The sequence below is a fragment of the Peromyscus maniculatus genome, chromosome 1, assembly GCF_049852395.1.
Source record: "Peromyscus maniculatus bairdii isolate BWxNUB_F1_BW_parent chromosome 1, HU_Pman_BW_mat_3.1, whole genome shotgun sequence".
In the NCBI taxonomy this organism is placed as follows: Eukaryota; Metazoa; Chordata; class Mammalia; order Rodentia; family Cricetidae; genus Peromyscus; species Peromyscus maniculatus.
Window position 1 is genome coordinate 97,542,422 of NC_134852.1, and position 19,239 is coordinate 97,561,660.

The following is a 19,239-nucleotide window of genomic DNA, read 5'->3' on the forward strand; positions in this document are numbered from 1 at the left end:
CACTATTTTCTCTGTTGATACTTCCCATTGACTTTGTTCATTGCACTTTTATGTCCATAATAATTATGTTTGAGCAAGTTAAATATCCATGTTTAATGCAACATTTTACTCATTTACTGTTTTGCAAGTTCACAAATTAAAAGCTAATTATAATAGGAGAAAAACTTTCAACGATCCCAACATTAAGGATATAGCATAGTTGTTGCTACCTACCCAAATTAAGATGTACAATAAGACTTATGATCAAACATCAGAATTGAAGTTAATTTTAGTGGTTCATGAAACAAAACATAAAGATATAAATATAGAGAAGGTACTTATAGTACATGGGAGTGGTTGACAGGGGGAGGAGGTAGATAAAAGAAAGTAAGTTGCAAGAGTAACCAGAAGACATTATGAACATATGTCAAGTTGTACAAGAATAAATTAAACTTTTAGAAAGAGCAACACTTTAAAAACTTTCTTTAAAAACTTCTAATTCATCAGAAAAACAGTTAAAGTTGAAGTTACTGTGGCTGTGAATGTTGTTGTTTTCTGATCTAATCAGTTTGCTCTATGGAAATATTTCCCAACATATTATCAGACATTGCTTTGCTAAGGAAAAGAATAAGGAAAGAAAATTTTCCTCACACACTTGCCAGTATCTTATCTTCTGTCATTTAATTTTAGATAGTAGCAATTCTCTTTGTAGTGAGACATAATTTAAAGTAGTGTTAATTTTTGTTTCCCTGCTGGCTATTGAGATTGGACACTTTTTAAAGTGGTAATGACCATTCTACCCTAAGCAATCTACAAATTTAATTAAATCCTCATCAAAATGTCAACACAATTCTTCAAATAAATTGAAAAAAAAATAGTTTCTACTTCATAGGGAAACAAACAAACAAACAAAAACTCGGGATAACTAAAAACAATCCTGGTTAATAAAATAATTGTGGTAGTATCACTATCTCAAATTTTCACTTATATTATACTAGAAAGCTATGTTAATAAAATCAGTATAGTCTTGGCACAGAAACATATACATTAGTCAATTAAATTGATTGAGGACCCAAACATAAATACACACACCTATAAACAACTGCTTTTTGACAAAGTCAGAAACATACACTTTGAATTAGAGAACATCTTCAACAAATGCTGATGGCCAAACTGGAGGGCTGCATGTGGAAGAATCCAAATAGATCAATCCTTATCACCCTGCAGACAACTCAACTCCAAATGAATCAAAGACCTCAAAATAAAACTACATACATTGAACCTCATAGAAGAGAAAGTGAGAAATAGCCTTGAACTCATTGGCACAGAAAAAGAACTTCTGAACAGAACACCATTAACAAAAACACTAAGATGAACAGTTAAATAGAACCTCATGAAACTGAGAGGCTTCTGCACAACAAAAGATAGTCTTTCAGAAAAAAGGGCAGCCTGCAGAATGCAAAATACTATTTTTTACTAAGTACACATATGGTAGAAGGCTAATACACAAAATATATAAATAATCCAAAAAACTAGATATCAAGGGAACAAATAACCCAATTAAAATTATTAGTAAATTTCTTTATATTTATTTTGGGAAGAAAACTTAATTTTATTATTATAATCATGTACAAAGAAAGTAGATATAGATGTAATGCATAGATTTGTGCTTCTGTTCCTTCAGTGTTTTAAAGATATATCAAAGAAAGATTAGCAATTTTATATTCAAATTTTCTCAGTTTGTTTTATATTTGTATATAAATTGTAACAGTATTACAGATGACATTGAATCACACTCTTGAAAAAAAATGATCCTCCTTTTCCATAGCATCCACCATCTGTCAGTATTTCAGATAGATGTTGAGAATCAGGAGCTCTTCTCACATGCTGAAATGTTGACTGGCTTGATCTTATGTAGGTCTTGTGCCATCAAAATGGTAAGGGGACAAGGCAGAAAGAAAGGATCTGCAAATTTAAAATGAGATATTAATATAACCATTAAGCTCAAGACATTTTCTTGTTCTTTTCTATATATTAGATTTTCATTACTGAAGGAATGAAGTATTTAAAAAATGTTTAACTGTCTTAGACGGGCAGTGGTGGCACACGCCTTTAATCCCAGCACTCAGGAGGCAGAGCCAGGTGGATCTCTGTGAGTTTGAGTCCAGCAAGATCCAGGAAAGGCGCAAAGCTACACAGAGAAACCCTGTCTCTAAAAACTAAAAGACAAAAAAAAAAAAAAAAGGAAAAGAAAAAAGTGTATATCTGTCTTAATGTCTTTAAATGGGTATTTTTTTTTTATTTCAAGGCATGTTTTCTGCTTAGTGCTGGCTGCCCTGGACTTTACTCTGTAGACCAGGCTGACCTTGAACTCACAGAGATCTGCCTGCCTCTGCCTCTCAAGTGCTAGGATTAAAAGCGTGCGCCACCATGACCTCATAAATGATCATCTTCTAAGGTAGTAGAATGGGAAATAATTGTTAGTGATAGTAGCCTGTTTAATGCCTAAGTCATGATAGGACCAAAGCAGTGAGAGGCCAGTTTGGACATCACAGCCAGAGAATGTTTCAAAAACCAAGAAAAAAAAGTCACCAAAGAAATAACAGCCCTTCTGTAAGTAAGTAAATACAAAAGTTACAGCGAAAGAGTATTTAATGGCTGGCCTCCTGGCACTAAAGTTCTTCTAATCTCACAATCTGGCTCCTAAAAAAATGGTGCATGGTGTTTCTTTCAGGCAGAGGTATATGTCTCTTTATTTTTGCTTCTTTATTTCAGATGCATTTCATGAAACTTTCACTGGTTCACAGGTAAAGGTGGCATAGTACTCCAAACCCCAGATACTGAGGAATGGGTAATGAACTAGAGGAATTATTACAGAAGCTCAAAATATTAGACTCCTCCCAGGGAACTATACCCCAGGGCTGGTAACCAGAATTCTACCACCAAAGGAAGCACTCATTTTCCAGAAAAAAAAGACTTACCTCAGAATTCTGGTAATTTATGTCACAACGGAGAACATACATTTATTTTTTCTTGTTTTGTTTTCATGTTTCCTTTCCACTGTAATACTGTCAGGGGAAAGGTAGACTGAGAATATTTCTATACCCAGTTTTGAACAAAATAATACATAAAATAATTTCCTTTCATTAATTTCTCTCTTCTGTTTGTTTGGTAGAGAAAGATAAACTCATATGTATTTGCAAGAACATTAATTATTTTTCATTTAAATGTATTGGCTTCTTAAAAATCCTATTGCCTTGGAAATAATCATAGCCTATTATTTTTCTGCTATAATGCTTGTAAATTACTGTACATGGAACTTGAAAGTATATTATAACTTCATATGCACCTGTTCATCTTTTTTTTATCAGCAGTATTTTGACATGTTCTGTTCATATCCTTGTGAAGTTAATGTTTTACCTCATGGCTATCAGCTTCTAATTCATAAGTGTTTTACTATATTCATTCAAATAGCAAATTATATCTTGAAAAAATTTACATTCTCATTTTTGTTATACTTTTGTATAAACATTTCTAACTTCAATCTTTATTTTTTTTGGAAGGTTCTACATTTTATTACGGGACAAACTACTCCCAACTTAAAACACGACCCAGTCTTCAGGTTAAAATGTTGAACTCCATGTGGTAGGATTGCTTGATGACCCACAATTCAGTATAAACTGTCTTGCCATTGAGTGAATCCTTATAGACCCAGCTTTGTTTTCCTCCAGTGTCTTCTCTTGGAGTTGTACCTTATTTTGTTACCAGTTTTCATCTGAATTCACTGAGGAATAGGACGATTTTGCTTTTGTTTCTTGGCCCGGAATTGCTTGATTCTGAAAGTCTTGTGAGAAGACATGGTGAGAAGCCAAGGCAGGAGCCCACTGCACGATGGAGGAGTAAAGGAGAAGAGGTCTAACTTCAAACTTTATACATCACACACAACTTCATGAAAATTTTCATGTCAGTGATAAAAAAAATATTACAAAAGTGTCAATCCCTGTATCCGTGAAGGGAATGATTTGCAATATGTTCACGGCACTGCAGGTGGTTCACATTCTTCTCCATTTCTTCATTAGACTTTCTCTAACCTCCTTGTTTCGAAGGGTATAGATGAAGGGATTGAGAACTGGAGTTACCACTGTATTGAGCACATGGACAGCTTTGGTCAGCTCCAAATCATCTTTGATGGAGGTTCGAACATGGAGGAAAATTGTAGACCCATACCAGATAAGCACCACAGTAAGGTGAGAGGAGCAGGTAGAGAATGCTTTGCTTCGGCCACTGGCAGAAGGTATCCTCAGGATGGTGCTGATGATGTATACATAGGAAATAAGAGTAATGAGGCAGGAACTCAGGATAACCACAAAGGCTATCACAAAAGCCACTGTTTCCACTGCCTGTGTACTGGTGCAGGCCAGGGCAATCCAGGGTGCAATGTCACAGAAGAAATGATTGATAGCATGGGGTCCACAGAAGGACAAGGTGCTGATGAGGGCTGCTGGCACAGATATGACCAGGAATCCACAAATCCAGGAGCTAAGAGCTAGCTGTGCTGAGAGTAGACTGTTCATTATAGCCTGGTAGTGTAGAGGAGAGCAGATGGCAAGGTAGCGGTCATAAGCCATAGCTGCCAAGAGGAAGTATTCTGTGCAACCCAGTGAGAAAACGAGGTACATCTGCAAAAGACACCCTGAAAATGTTATGGTCTGGCTTCTCCCCACCAGGATGGCCAGAGCTTTGGGGACTGCAGCTGTGGTATACCAGATTTCCAAGAATGACAGGTTGCTCAGAAAGAAATACATAGGAGTATGTAACTGGTGAGAAGTACTGACCAATAGCAAGATTGCCATATTACCACCAACAGTAAGGAGGTACATCACCAGAAACAACATGAAAAGAGAAAGCTGGAGGACCTGAGGCCCAGGGAAGCCCAAGAGAAGAAAGTCTTGGGCTAGTGTCACATTCTCTGTGGTCATCCCGCTGATTTCAAACCAGGGACAGACTTTCCTCACCTAGGCCCTTAGCCCGGTAGTGCAGTCCTAGAAAAATGAAAAAAAGTAACTTCATGAAAGCCTGACGTTTAGACTAAGAAACATTTCCTGCCACAGAAACCTACTGCAGAAAATTAATGTGCAAAGATTTCCTGAATATTCACTAAGGTCATGATGATAGCTACATTACAGATTGCTTTTTGGTTATACTGAGTTCCAAGATTTAAATCCTTCCACTGCCTGCCTCATTCCACCTCAAGCCTTCAAAAGGCTAATGATTTCATGGCTATATTTTTAACTGCTGTATGTGTGGCAAATGAGAAAATAAAACAGCTTTCAATGGAAAAAATAAATAGCTTCTAATTGTTCAGAAATTGGCCTAACAACTTAAATCAGAACTACATTTGACAGCTACAAAGCCTAAGTTATTTTTCTAATTCATCAGCTTAGTGCACAAAAGTAATATTTATCTTTCCTGATTTATATCGTTTCTTATGATTATGATGATGATGATGATGATGAAAATGACAATAGTAATAATACAAATAAAATCCATATAGAAAAACTGTGAAACAATGGACATCATTGACATCAGTAAATGAGAGCAGGTGAAGAGTAGAAAGTCCTTTGAAACTTTCTTTTTAAAATACAAAATTAAATTGTGTCTATTTCTTACCTATTGTGAATAATTCAACAATAAATATGGCTAAGCAAGTAAATGTGAAGCTCAGTCTTGTTTCTTATGTCTCTCACATTGTGTATGAGGTCATCTTGTTAAGATAGGCACATTTGCCTACTCTTGTTAATTCATCCATTTTTCTGTCTAGTTGTACAGTTCCAGTCAATGAATCTGTGATGGGCAAAGGAAAAATAGTTTTAATTTTCTTACACTGAAGTAGTAAAACACATAATAATTAGAGTATTAGTTACTCTAGTGGAATAAAAATGGCTTTAGATATTATATTTGACCTAGAAGAGAAAAATAAATAAAAGAAGGTGATCAGGGGGAAATGCTAATTAAGTTTTCTCCCACAAAATTGTTAAGACAATTCTTAACTATGTGTCAATCTGTGCATTTTGCAGATTGATTTCTTTAATGGATTGTAAAGGTAGCAAATGTTTAGTTGTTGAAGCCCTTCAGTCAAAAGTGAGCACCTCTGTTGTTATTCACTTGCTACATTTTAAGTAGTAGTAAAGTAGCATCAAATTGAATTTATACTGACAGCTTCCAGTGGTGTGAAGCCTCATAATATTATTCTCTAAAATATGGATCCTCAGCATGAAGGGTGTTTCAAATGAAAGCAACACAGAAAACTGCAGAATTAGGAGGGTCATTTGCTAAACTTCTTTTCTCCTGAAAAGCCACAAATGTTGAGATTCCTGCTGGTATCCACAGTGAAGAAATAGCACACCAAGTAAGCAAATGAATTCTCAACAAACACACTACTACATTCCTTTCTGCTTATCACCATTTTATCTTTTTTCTTTTCACCATATATCATCATGAAACGTGCATCATGTTTCTCTTGGTATTTTTGTTTTAATTCCATGTCATGAAACTTAAGTATATTTAAGTGGTATTTTAATAAGAAATATCATTATGCAGGCTAGCCTTACATTTTCTCTTTTTAATATGTTCTTGTAGGAAAGCCAACCATAAGCATTACAGTGCTAACTGAAAGCTGGTTTGTCAGTCACTCATTCATATCTAACATCATCTTTATAAATCTCTAAGCATGGTTTTGCTGCTGTTGTAAACTAAAGATTGATAAGGGTGGGGAATAAGCTGTTTTAAAAGTTCTACACAGTACTGCTTGACTCATTGGGACATCTGGTCTTAAGAGAGCAGAACATTATAGGGCCAGAGAGAAATTATCTTAGCCAATTCTTATCTTCTTTTTATAGTCATGTATTTCCAAACAGTTTGACCTAAAATTCTAGTATCTGTAAGTTAAATCCTTTTAAAAATGTTTGATGTGACCCCTAGCATTCATCGAACCTAAGGCCCAAAATGTCATCAGACAACATTTGAAGCCTATAGCTAGATGTCCCTATGTTGCTCTAGCCTGCTTACCAGAAGTTCCTAACAGTGTATTTTAAAGATCCCTTGATTTGTTACTTCCTTTGTTTTGTATAGCAAAAAAAACTGTAGAAACGGTTACCACATTGAGACACAGTATTTGTAGCAAAGTAGAACTGTGTTCTAAGGCCCTGCTCTTTCATATTTTTGTCTAAAATGATCTTTTATACCAGGTGGAGTGAGAGTTGTGTTTGTGTTGACATCCTGACACTTTATAGACAATGATTAAAAATAGAAGCCAAAGAAATTTCCAAAACAGAACTTTTACACTTATTCCTAGCAGCTTGGCCACAGAGTCACAGCATGTTTAAACTGGTACTTTCAGGGACATTTCCAAGGTCTCTCTACCATCAGATTCTTAGGTTAAAAAAGATGGTGTTTTAATATGTGCAAGTACAATTTCCTTGTCAAAATAATTAAGAAAATATACTGTATTAATGGATATCATCCTAAATTTATGAATGTATCAAACAAGTATATTCAACCTCATCCATTTTCTAATTTTAAGATATAATCTAAATGAATAAAAATATACAACAAATAGAATTTCTGTCATTTTACAATGAAATGACCTTTTCATATTTTATGTTGATTAAGCTACTGTATTCTTTTGGAATCATGAACTAATATTTGTTTGATATGTGAATATCTTTTCCTGTGTACTTAAGACCTATGTATAGTGCTTTGTCATTGGGAGGATCAAGTACTAATTCTAAGATCACCTAAGTAAGAATTTTCTGTATTCAACCAACAAGAGAGAGATAGGAGGATAAAAAATAAAGTAGACAAAGGAACATATAAGATCAAAGTATATATAAAAATGCCATTATAAAACAAACCCATTACCTTATATGCTAACACCCAAAATATGTATGATATTGATATTGCATATCTGAAATCACATCACTCAGCATATGAAGGCAGGCACATTTCTGAGCTCAAGGTTATCTTGGGGGCACCAAGAAGTACTTGTCATAGAAAATGGAGAGAAGAGAAAGGAAATAAATTTAAAATACTATAATTAAAATGTCATTTGATTTTGAAAATTAGTTAACAAATTAAAACTAACTAATCTGTTTTATGGAAATAGATTGTGTATTACACATTTTTTGAGTGTATATTATAATTTAAGTTTCTCATGTGTGCAATCATCAAATTTTGAAGATAGTACATTTTTATAAAAATAGATTTCTTTTTTTTACCAAAGGTTACATTTAGGTTATTTCTGACTTTAAGATTGAGGTATTAATCAAATGCTACAGTGGCTCTGTTATAACAAATTTGTCAATACAAAACGAACTTAACTTTGGAAACAATATACTGAGTACAATATAATCCATTTGCTTACCTAGTTGTAGTTTTTACTTCTATAAAGTTCATAAAGGCCACACGTTGTCTTCCAACCTCACACGTTTCTTTTGTTGGTGTGTGATTTTCTTTTCATGAAGGATTACATTTTATTCTGATCTCTCTCTCTCCTGTGTGTGTGTGTGTGTGTGCACGCATGCTCTTCTGTTCATCCCTTGTGGTTATTATATTATTATTGTATGGTATACTTTATTTGCTTTTGCATTCATTGTTTGATGAATGCCATCTTTTCTGGTCTTTGAAACTGCCCAAATTTTCTGTGTTTCCTTTGGTCTTTTTTCAGGTTAAACTTCCAATTTGTTGTTTGACTTCTTCCTCACTTAATCATAATGAGCTTCCTACTGAAAGCAATTTTCTATTAAGTAACTGCTTATGTAGAGATGAAACCTTTGGGAGGAAGTTAATTTTCTCTCTTGGGCATTTAGGGTCACTTCCAAAAACTGTGACCACTGGCTAAACTTTCATAAATGGGAGACTTCAGAATTGTTGGCTTTTTGATATACTGATCATTTGTAGAAATTTATAACATGAGGTAATATTTTTTTCAGTAAACCTTGCAATTTAGTTGGTAATAGGAAACCTTGTTTTCTGTGCTTTTTTTTTTTTGTGTGTGTGTTCTGAGAAAGAACATGAAATTAAGTGAGTATGGAGGGCATATCTGTGAGGTGTTGGCAGAAAATAATATGATAAAACTACATTGCATGACTTTTTTAAAGAAAAAATAACTATAATAATGGTTTTGGAGTGTAATTTTGTGATGGGACATGAGACTGGATCAACATTAAGAACACTTCCCTAGCCGGGTGGTGGTGGTGGTGGCGGCAGCAGCGGCGGCGGCACACGCCTTTAATCTGAGCACTCGGGAGGCAGAGGCAGGTGGATCTCTGTGAGTTCGAGTCCAGCCTGGTCTACAGAGCCAAATCCAGGAAAGGCACTAAGCTACACAGAGAAACCCTGTCTCAAAAAAACAAAACAAACAAAACAAAACAAAAAAAACACCACTTCCCTAAAAATAATCAGAAGAAAGAAATTGAAATCAACATATGAAATAACAATGTAACAATTGTCACTGGTCAAAAGTAGCAAAAATACTTTATATCACTATTCATTTTTCTTAGAATATTTTATTACTAAAAAATAATTCAACACTGAAAAATATTAAAACTTTGTTATAAAACTCTGCTGCTGTAAAAGATAAAATTAAGTTTCTCTTGTGAAATATTTTTTTAGACTTTGTCCAGAACTATGTTTCTACATGTCCAAAGTCTCCATTTAACAATGTCAGGATCTAATTCTTGACAATTTTCCATATTTTTTCAATACAGTTTATTCTCATATTTGTATTCACATTATAATTGTCTGTACCAGAAATAGAAAAATGTGACTTCCTTTAGTTTGGTAATAACATTAAAATAGTATTATTTAAAAAGTTTTTTTGTAGAAATATAATTCACAGCAATGCAAAACAAAATATTCTAAATAATTTCCTATTTCTATCTATAAATGATCATTCTTCTCCAGTTTTTTTCTCTTGTGTCTAGAGCAAAGAAGAAATATTTGTGTGTTGGGGTTAAAGCATAGGTCACTAATCCTAAGCATCTCTTTTTCCAATTGCATTGTTCTCAGTCCCTCCTCCAATGTTTGATGATGACAATCTGTATTTCAATAGTCATGCCTGCCCGTTTAAAATTGAAATCAAAAGAAATAAACTTTAAGGGATGTAAACTTTTCTAGAAAGTACTGATTGCTCAGTAAATCTTGAATATATTTACTTTAAAATTATTCTTAAAACGTCCAAATTTGTCAGCACTAGATTAAGAAGTGGACACAAAAATACCACCAAAAAAAAAAAAACTATTTGCTATCAATAACTGCTGAAAAGGGAAAGTCATTTTTCCACAAAAAAGTATATTTGAGTATATTCATCACACATCAGGGCAGGCCTCATGCCCAGGAAGTAGTTGGCCAATGCAAAATGGACTCTGATTTTTGTTTGCTTGTTTGTTTGTTTTTTTATGAGGAGGGTGGACGATGATCTCTTTGTTTTCTTTTGGTATTTTTTTTTCTGTCTTCTCAAATTTTTGTTTAGTTTTTGATTTTAGAAGGGAGGGAGGGAGGAAAGGAGAGAAAAAGAAAAACCGTTCCTGGCTAATTAATTAAATCAAGAATCTTCTATTGAAAATTCTCTGTTTAGATCTCTAAACAGTTATTGGCCCAACTTGAGGCACAGTCCAGGAGAGGTAGTCTGTGGCTGACACTGCCACAGACTACCAGATACTTGAACTGTATGTATAGCGACCTAAGGTAGAATCCAACACAATTGGCAAAAGTCAATGAAATGATTCCTAATGATATTCTACTATACTCAAAGATCAGTGCCTAGCCCAATCATCATCAGAGAAGCTTCATTGGGCAACTGATGAGAGAAGATATACAGACTGATAGCCAAATATTAGTTGAAGCTTGGGGCACCCTCCAGCAGATGGGGGAGAAGATTGTATGAGCCAGCAGGGTCAAGAACATCATAAAGAACATGGCCCACCAAATCAACTTAATGGTGTTTATAGGTGTTCACAAGAACTAAAGCAATAGTCATGGAGCCTGCATGGGTCTTTGCTATGTCCTGTGCAAATGTGTTGTTGTTGTTTAGTTCTGGGTTTTGTGGGACAGCTAAGAGGGATTCAACTCCTTTGCTTGCATTTTGGACCTTTTTCCTCCTACTTGGTTGCCTTGTCCAGCCTTGATAAGCATGTTTGTGCCTAGTCTAATTGCATATTGTTATGCCATGTACAGCTGATAACCCTAGGAGATTTGATCTTTCCTGAAGAGAACTCAATGAGTAATATATGGCAGGGGAGGGGCTGTGTGGGAAAAGGTATGTGGGGAGGACTGGAAGAAATGGTGGGAAGGTAAGATGTATTTGGGATGTGTTATATGAGAGAAGAATATATGAAAAAAAGTGAAAAAATAACACATATTGGCTGGTAGATCAAAAATTGCTTTAATTCATAGTTCATGGTCTGGATGATACCCAGTTTTATTTTCAGATGGCTGAGCCATGAAACAAGAAACTGGACTAGGGATGTGTGGGTAGTAGTAGAAACAGAGGCAAATTTCTTAAGATAGAAAAGCACAAACTGAATAATGCTCAACTGAAACAACAATGGGTTAAGGAAGAAATAAAGAAAGAAATTAAAGACTTCCTAGAGATCAAAGAAAATGAAGACACACATACCCAAACTTATGGGGCACTGTGAAAGCAGTGCTAAGAGGGAAATTCACAGCACTAAATGCCCACATAAAGAAGTTGGAGAAATCTCACACTAGTGACTTAACAGCACACCTGAAAGCTCTAGAACAAGAAGAAGTAAAGTCTCCCAAGAAGAATAGACACCAGGAAATTATCAAAGTGAGAGGTAAAATCAATAAAATAGAAACAAAGAGAACAATACAAAAATTAATGAAACAAAGATATGGTTCTTTGAGAAAATCAACAAGATTGACAAGCCCTTATCCAAACTAACCAAAAGACAGAGAGAGTGAGAATCCAAATCAACAAAATCAGAAATGAAAAAGGGGACATAACAACAGACATTGAGGAAATCCAGAGAATCATCATGTCATATTTCAAAAACCTCTTCTCCACAAAACTGGAAAACCTAAAAGAAATGGACAATTTTCTGGATAGGTACCACATACCTAAGTTAAATCAAGACCACATAAAAAATTTAAATAGTCCAATAACCACTAAGGAAATAGAAACAGTCATTAAAAGTCTCCCAATCAAAAAAAGCCCAGGACCAGATGGTTTCACCACAGAATTCTACCAGATCTTCAAAGAAGAGTTAATACCAATACTCTCTAAATTGTTCCACACAATAGAAACAGAAGAGACATTACCAAACTCCTTCTATGAGGCTACAATTACCCTGACTCCTAAACCAAACAAGGATACAACAAAGAAAGAGAACTACAGACCGATCTCCCTCATGAACATTGATGCAAAAACACTCAATAAAATACTGGCAAACAGACTCCAAGAATACATCAAAACAATTATCCACCATGATCAAGTAGGATTCATGCCAGGGATCCAAGGGTGGTTCAACATATGAAAGTTCGTCAATGTAATAGTCCATATAAACAAACTAAAAAAAAAAAAAAACCATGATCATCTCAATAGATGCAGAAAAGGCATTTGACAAAACCTAACACCCCGTTATGATAAAAGTCTTGGAACAATCAGGAATACAGGGAACATACCTAAACATAATAAAGGCATTTTACAGCAAGCCAACAGCCAACATCAAATTAAATGGAGAGAAACTCAACGCAATTCCACTAAAATCAGGAACGAGGCAAGGCTGTCCACTCTCCCCATACTTATTCAATATAGTACTTGAAGTTCTAGCCAGAGCAATTAGACAACATAAGGAGATTAAAGGGATACAAATTGGAAAGGAAAAATCAAGCTTTCCCTATTTGCAGATGACATGATAATATACTTGAGTGACCCCAAAGATTCCACCAAGGAAATGATAAACCTTATAAACACCTTCAGCAACATAGCAGGATACAAGATCAACTCAAAAAAATCAGTAGCCCTCCTATATACAATGGACAAAGAACCTGAGAAGGAAATCAGAGATACATCACCCTTTACAATAGCCACAAATGACATAAAATACCTTGGGGTAACACTAACCAAGCAAGTGAAGGACCTATATGACAAGAACTTTAAGTCCCTGAACAAAGAAATTGAAGAAGATATCAGAAAATGGAAAGATCTCCCATGCTCATGGATAGGCAGGACCAACATAGTAAAAATGGCAATTTTACCAAAAGCAATCTACAGATTCAATGCAATCCACATCAAAATACCAACACAATTCTTCACAGACCTGGAAAGAATAATACTCAACTTCATATGGAAAAAAAAAAAGGATAGGCAAAAGAATCCTGTAAAATAAAACAACCTCTGGAGGCATCATGATCCCTGACTTCAAGCTCTACTATAAAGCTACAGTAATAAAAACAGCTTGGTATTGGCATAAAAACTGACATGTGGACCAATGTAATGGAATTGAAGACCCTGACATTAACCCACACACCTATGAACATATAATTTTTGACAAAGAAGCCAAAAGTGTACAATGGAAAAAAGAAAGCATCTTCAACAAATGGTGCTGGCATAACTGGATATCAACATGTAGACGGCTGCAAATAGATCCATATCTGTCACTGTGCACAAAACTTAAGTCCAAGTGGATCAAGGACCTCAACATAAATCCAGCTACTCTGAACCTGCTAGAAGAGAAAGTAGGAAGTAGTCTTGAACGCATTGGCATAGGAGATCACTTCCTAAATACAACACCAGTAGCACAGACACTGAGACAAACAATCAATCAATGTCACCTCTTGAAACTGAGAAGCTTTTGTAGAGCAAAGGATACGGTCAACAAGACAAAGCGACAGCCTACAGAATGGGAAAAGGTCTTCACCAAGCCCACATCTGACAGAGGACTGATATCCAGAATATATAAGGAACTCATCCCGGACCCCATCCCTGGGTTCCAGCCACTCCTGGGAACACCTGCCAATTTGGCCCCAGGTTCTGGCCACTGGGCAGGTCCCCTTCTAGCCCCACTGGGAAGGATCCCCTTGTCCAAGCCCCGGGCAGCTCCTGCAATCTCCACGCCCTGCCCCCACGCCCATCTGCCTGAGATCCCAGCCACTTCCTGAGACTTAGAGACCGGCCTCCAGCTCCCATCCGGCCCCCGACTTCCCTTCTGGACCAGAGGTGAGTATCCGGGCCCATCCCGGACCCCATCCCTGGGCACGAGCCACTTCTGGGAACACCTGCACAACTTGGCCCCAGGTTCTGGCCACTGGGCAGGTCCCCTTCTAGCCCCACCAGGAAGGATACCCTTGCCCAAGCCCCCAGCAGCCCCTGCAATCTCCCCGCCCATCTGCCCAGACCCCAGCCACTTCCTGAGACTTAGAGTCTGGACCCCAGCTCCCATCCTGCCTCCCACTTTCCTTCTGGACCAGAGAGGGCTTCCATCCAGGCCTGGATGTCCCTTCTGGACAAGAGCTCACATTCTGACCTGGACTTCCCTTCTGGACAAGAGTGCACATCCTGCCCTGGACTTCCCTTCAGGATAGAGAACGCATCCTACCACTGACTTCCTGTCTGGACAAAAGCTCCCATCCTGCCCCAGTTTCCCATCCAGATAGAGCTTCCATCCTGCCCTGGAGTTCCCATTTGGACAAGGGAGATCCCATCTGGACAAGAGAGAGAGAATTCCTGAATGTCAGCTCTGTCTGAAACAAGTGTGCTGATAAGGCCAAGAACGAACCATAAGGAGATTGGCAGACGTCAAGGCAGAACTACATACAATAAAATGAAGAGCAATACAGCATCACCAAAACCTAGCCCACCTCCAACATCTAGATCTGAACATCAAAAATTGGAAGAAGCAGAAGAAAACAGCCTTATGAATAACATCATGAAGAAGTTAGAGGCTTGTGTAGAGGAAAAGACAAAAAAATGGGAAGAACACTGTAAACAACTAGAGGAAAGGGCAAACAAATTAGAAGAAAACAATGAAGTACTGGAAGAAAACAATAAAGTACTGAAAGAAAATCATGAAAAAGCAATGAAACAAATAAAGGAAACAGTCCAAGACCTGAAAAGGGAAATAGAAAAAATGAAGACACAAACAGAGGTAATGCTGGAAATAGAAAATCTGAGTAAAAGATCAGATGCAAGTATAACCAACAGAATTCAAGAGATGGAAGAGAGGATCTCTGGCATTGAAGATACAGTAGAAGAAATAGATTCATCAGTCAAAGAAAACACTACAGCCAACAAAGTCATGAACCAAAATGTCCAAGAAGTTTGGGACACCATGAACAGACCAAACCTATGAATTATAGGGATAGAAGAAGGTGAAGAATACCAACTCAAAGGCACAGAAAATATATTCAACAAAATCATAGAAGAAAACTTTCCCAACTTAAAGAAGGAAATGCCAACGAAGATACAAGAAGCCTATAGAACACCAAACAGACTAGACACCCCAAAAAAGTCCCCTCGAAACATAATAATTAAACAACTAAATATACAGAATAAAGAAAGAATATTAAGAGCAGCAAAGGAAAAAGGCCAAGTGACCTTTAAAGGCAAACCCATCAGAATAACACCCGATTTCTCAATGGCGACTTTGAAAGCCAGAAGGACCTGGACAAATGTAATGCAGACACTAAGAGTCCATGGATGTCAGCCCAGACTAATATACCCAGCAAAACTTTTAATCATCATAGATGGAATGAACAAGACATTCCAAGACAAAGCCAGATTCAAACAATACTTATCCACAAACCCAGCCCTACAGAAAGCACTAGAAGGAAAATTCCAACAAAAGGAAGTCAGATACACCCTCGAAAACACAGGCAATAGATAACATCACAGCAGCAAACCCCAAAGGAGAGAAGTACACACACGCTACCACCAAAAATAAAAGGGATGAACAATTACTGGTCACTAATATCCCTTAATATCAACGGACTTAATTCACCTATAGAAAGACATAGGCTTACAGAATGGATACGAAAGCAGGACCCATCTTTCTGCTGCATACAAGAAACACATCTCAATTTCAAAGACAGACACTACCTAAGAATAAAAGGCTGGGAAAAGAATTCCCAATCAAATGATCTTAAGAAACAAGTGGGTGTAGCCATCCTGATATCCAACAAAATAGACTTCAAACAAAAATCACTCAAAAGAGATCAAGAAGGGCATTACATACTCATCACAGGAATGATCCACCAAGATGAAGTTTCAATTCTGAACATTTATGCCCCAAACACAAGGGCACCCACATATGTAAAAGAAACATTACTAAAGCTTAAACCACATATAAAACCCCACACATTAATAGTGGGAGATTTCAACACCCCACTTTCACCACAGGACAGTTCTCCCAAATCGAAGCTTAACAGAGAAATAAAGGACTTAACTGATGTCATGACCCAAACGGACCTAATAAATATCTACAGAACATTCCATCCTAACAAAAAAGAATATACTTTCTTCTCAGCACCCCATGGAACTTTCTCTAAAATCGACCACATACTTGGCCACAAAGCAAATCTCAACAGATACAAAACAATTGGAATAACCTCCTGTGTACTATCAGACCACCATGGTTTAAAATTAGATTTCAACAACAACAAGAACTACAGAAAACCTACAATCTCATGGAAACTGAATAATGCTCAACTGAATCACCAATGGGTTAAGGAAGAAATAAAAAAATGAAATTAAAGACTTCCTAGAGATCAACGAAAATGAAGACACCATAACTCAAACTTATGGGACACTATGAAAGCAGTGCTAAGAGGGAAATTCATAGCACTAAATGCCCACATAAAGAAGTTGGAGAAATCTCACACTAGTGACTTAACAGCACACATGAAAGCTCTAGAACAAGAAGAAGCAAAGTCTCCCAGGAAGAACAGATGCGAGGAAATTATCAAGTTAGAGGTGAAATTAATAAGTTAGAAACTAAGAGAATAATAGAAAAAATTAATGAAACAAAGATATGGTTCTTTGAGAAAATCAACAAGATAGACAAGCCCTTATCCAAACTAACCAAAAGACAGAGAGAGTGAGAATCCAAATCAACAAAATCAGAAATGAAAAGGGGGATATAACAACAGACATTGAGAAAATACAGAGAATTATCAGGTAATATTTCAAAAACCTCTACTTCACAAAACTGGAAAACCTAAAAGAAATGGACAATTTTCTGGATAGGTACCACATACCTAAGTTAAATCAAGATCAGATAAACAATTTAAATAGTCCAATAACCCCTAAGGAAATAGAAACAGTCATTAAAAGACTTCCAACCAAAAAAAGCCCAAGGACCAGATGGTTTCAGCACAGAATTCTACCAGATCTTCAAAGAAGAGTTAATACCATTACTCTCTAAATTGTTCCACACAATAGAAACAGAAGGGACATTACCAAACTCCTTCTATGAGGCTACAATTACCCTGACTCCTAAACCAAACAAGGATACAACAAAGAAAGAGAACTACAGACCGATCTCCCTCATGAACATTGATGCAAAAATACTCAATAAAATACTGGCAAGCAGACTGCAAGAACACATCAAAACAATTATCCACCATGATCAAGTAGGCTTCATGCCAGGGATCCAAGGGTGGTTCAACATACGAAAGTTCATCAGTGTAATACACCACATAAACAAACTCAAAGAAAAAAAAAACCACATGATCATCTCACTAGATGCAGAAAAGGCATTTGACAAAATCCAACACCCCTTCATGATAAAAGTCTTGGAGCGATTCGGAATACAGGAAACATACCTAAACATAATAAAGACAATTTACAGCAAGCCAACAGCCAACATCAAATTAAATGGAGAGAAACTCAAAGCAGTTCCACTAAAATCAGGAACAAGGCAAGGCTGTCCACTCTCCCCATACTTATTCAATATAGTACTTGAAGTTCTAGCTAGAGCAATATGACAACATAAGGAGATTAAGGGGATACAAATTGAAAAGAAAGAAGTCAAGCTTTCCCTATTTGCAGATGACATGATAATATACTTGAGTGACCCCAAAGATTCCACCAAGGAAATGATAAACTTTATAAACACCTTCAGCAACATAGCAGGATACAAGATCAACTAAAAAAAAATCAGTAGCCTTCCTATATACAATGGACAAAGAAGCTGAGAAGGAAATCAGAGATACATCACCCTTTACAATAGCCACAAATGACATAAAATACCTTGGGGTAACACTAACCAAGCAAGTGAAGGACCTATATGACAAGAACTTTAAGTCCCTGAACAAAGAAATTGAAGAAGATATCAGAAAATGGAAAGATCTCCCATGCTCATGGATAGGCAGGACCAACATAGTAAAAATGGCAATTTTACCAAAAGCAATCTACAGATTCAATGCAATCCACATCAAAATACCAACACAAGTCTTCACAGACCTGGAAAGAATAATACTCAATTTCATATGGAAAAACAAAAAACCCAGGATAGCCAAAAGAATTGTATACAATAAAACAATATCTGGAGGCATCACAGTCCCTGATTTCAAGCTCTACTATAAAGCTACAGTAATAAAAACAGCTTGGTATTGGCATAAAAACCGACATGTGGACCAATGTAATGGAATTGAAGACCCTGACATTAACCCACACACCTATGAACATATAATTTTTGACAAAGAAGCCAAAAGTGTACAATAGAAAAAAGAAAGCATCTTCAACAAATGGTGCTGGCATAACTGGATATCAACATGTAGAAGGCTGCAAATAGATCCATATCTGTCACCGTGGACAAAACCTAAGTCCAAGTGGATCAAGGACCTCAACATAAATCCAGCTACTCTGAACCTGCTAGAAGAGAAACTAGGAAGTAGTCTTGAACGAATTGGCATAGGAGATCACTTCCTAAATACAACACCAGTAGCACAGACACTGAGACAAACAATCAATCAATGGGACCTCTTGAAACTGAGAAGCTTTTGTAGAGCAAAGGATACGGTCAACAAGGCAAAGCGACAGCCTACAGAATGGGAAAAGATCAGAGGACTGATATCTAGAATATATAAGGAACTCAAGGAATTATACATCAAAACGACCAATAGTCCAATTAAGAAATGGGCTATAGAACTAAACAGAGAATTCTCAACAGAGGAAACTGAAATGGCTGAAAGACATTTAAGGAATTGCTCAACATCCCTAATCATCAGGGAAATGTA

General features: G+C 36.5%; 1 protein-coding gene and 1 pseudogene across 1 annotated transcript; both read right to left on the reverse strand.

Annotated features, from left to right (window-relative positions):
* Positions 1-3,629: 3,629 nt before the first annotated feature.
* On the reverse strand, positions 3,630-3,839 carry LOC107399961 (large ribosomal subunit protein eL39-like; annotated as a pseudogene).
* Positions 3,840-4,031: 192 nt separating this feature from the next.
* Positions 4,032-4,958, reverse strand: Or6f1 (olfactory receptor family 6 subfamily F member 1). The gene has a single exon (XM_006996526.2). It carries the CDS (start codon positions 4,956-4,958, stop codon positions 4,032-4,034), a length of 927 nt encoding a protein of 308 aa, XP_006996588.1.
* Between the last annotated feature and the right edge of the window lie 14,281 nt (positions 4,959-19,239).

Bases quoted from the DNA above. Each gene is read 5' to 3' on its own strand.
- Or6f1 (XM_006996526.2), bottom strand. From the start codon at position 4,958: ATGACCACAGAGAATGTGACACTAGCCCAAGACTTTCTTCTCTTGGGC.